Below are 863 nucleotides of genomic sequence, written 5' to 3' on the forward strand. Positions count from 1 at the left end.
TGTGGGTGGCTCGGGACTGCGTCCCCAGAGGGGATGCCCCCCTGCCAGTGGGGAGCAGAGACTCGGGGGCGAGGGGTGGGGAGACCGCGTGGTGCTGGGTGCCTGCATGGAGCCTGCAGGTGGGTGTCTCCAGTCCTTACCTTCTCTCTGCCTTGCAGCGTCTCTGCCCTTCATCATCCTCACGCTGGTGAACTCCCCATACAAGCGGGGCTTCTACTGCAACGATGACTCCATCCGCTACCCCTACAAGGCGGACACCATCACTCATGGCCTCATGGCTGGGGTCACCATCACCTGCACTGTTGTCATTGTAAGGAAGCGCCATCCCCTTCCCTCCTGGGCAGGCACATCCTGGCGTGTTGTACCCAGGAGCTGGGTCCCAGCACAGCCCACCTCCGGAGCCCTGACAGGGCAACAAGATGCTCGGGTCAAGCCTTGCTCTGCTGGGGGTCAGGAGCTCCCTCTGGGGTGGTGAGACGCACATCCCGTGGGGCTGGTTCCCTGCAGGGAAGAGGAGAGTCCCCGTGAGCTCCTGTGGCAGGCAGGCACTGGGGACTCCTCTGCCACAGACCCAGGAGCCAGGGCACCCCTTACCGCTGGTGCTGGGGAGCTGCTAGGTAGCCCTAAGACCCTCACCCCTTGCCCCTTGGTCTCTGCAGATCTCGTTAGGGGAGGCGTACCTGGTCTACACGGAGCGCCTCTACTCCAAGTCAGAGTTCAACAACTACCTGGCCGCCCTCTACAAGGTGGTGGGGACCTTCCTCTTCGGGGGGGCCATCAGCCAGTCCCTGACCGACCTGGCCAAATACATGATCGGCCGTCTCCGGCCAAACTTCCTGGCTGTCTGCAATCCTGACTGGTCC

General features: G+C 63.2%; 1 protein-coding gene across 1 annotated transcript in view; it reads left to right on the forward strand.

Annotated features, from left to right (window-relative positions):
* Positions 1-33: 33 nt before the first annotated feature.
* The window catches only part of LOC104168819 (lipid phosphate phosphohydrolase 2-like), a 1,741-nt gene continuing 911 nt past the window's right edge, over positions 34-863 (forward strand). Inside the window, 3 exon segments of the mRNA XM_009709544.1 lie at positions 34-141; positions 143-310; positions 660-859. Of these exon segments, the coding sequence (XP_009707846.1) occupies positions 34-141; positions 143-310; positions 660-859 (476 nt within the window).

This window comes from Cariama cristata, unplaced genomic scaffold, assembly GCF_000690535.1.
Source record: "Cariama cristata isolate BGI_N322 unplaced genomic scaffold, ASM69053v1 scaffold23221, whole genome shotgun sequence".
Classification (NCBI taxonomy): domain Eukaryota; kingdom Metazoa; phylum Chordata; class Aves; order Cariamiformes; family Cariamidae; genus Cariama; species Cariama cristata.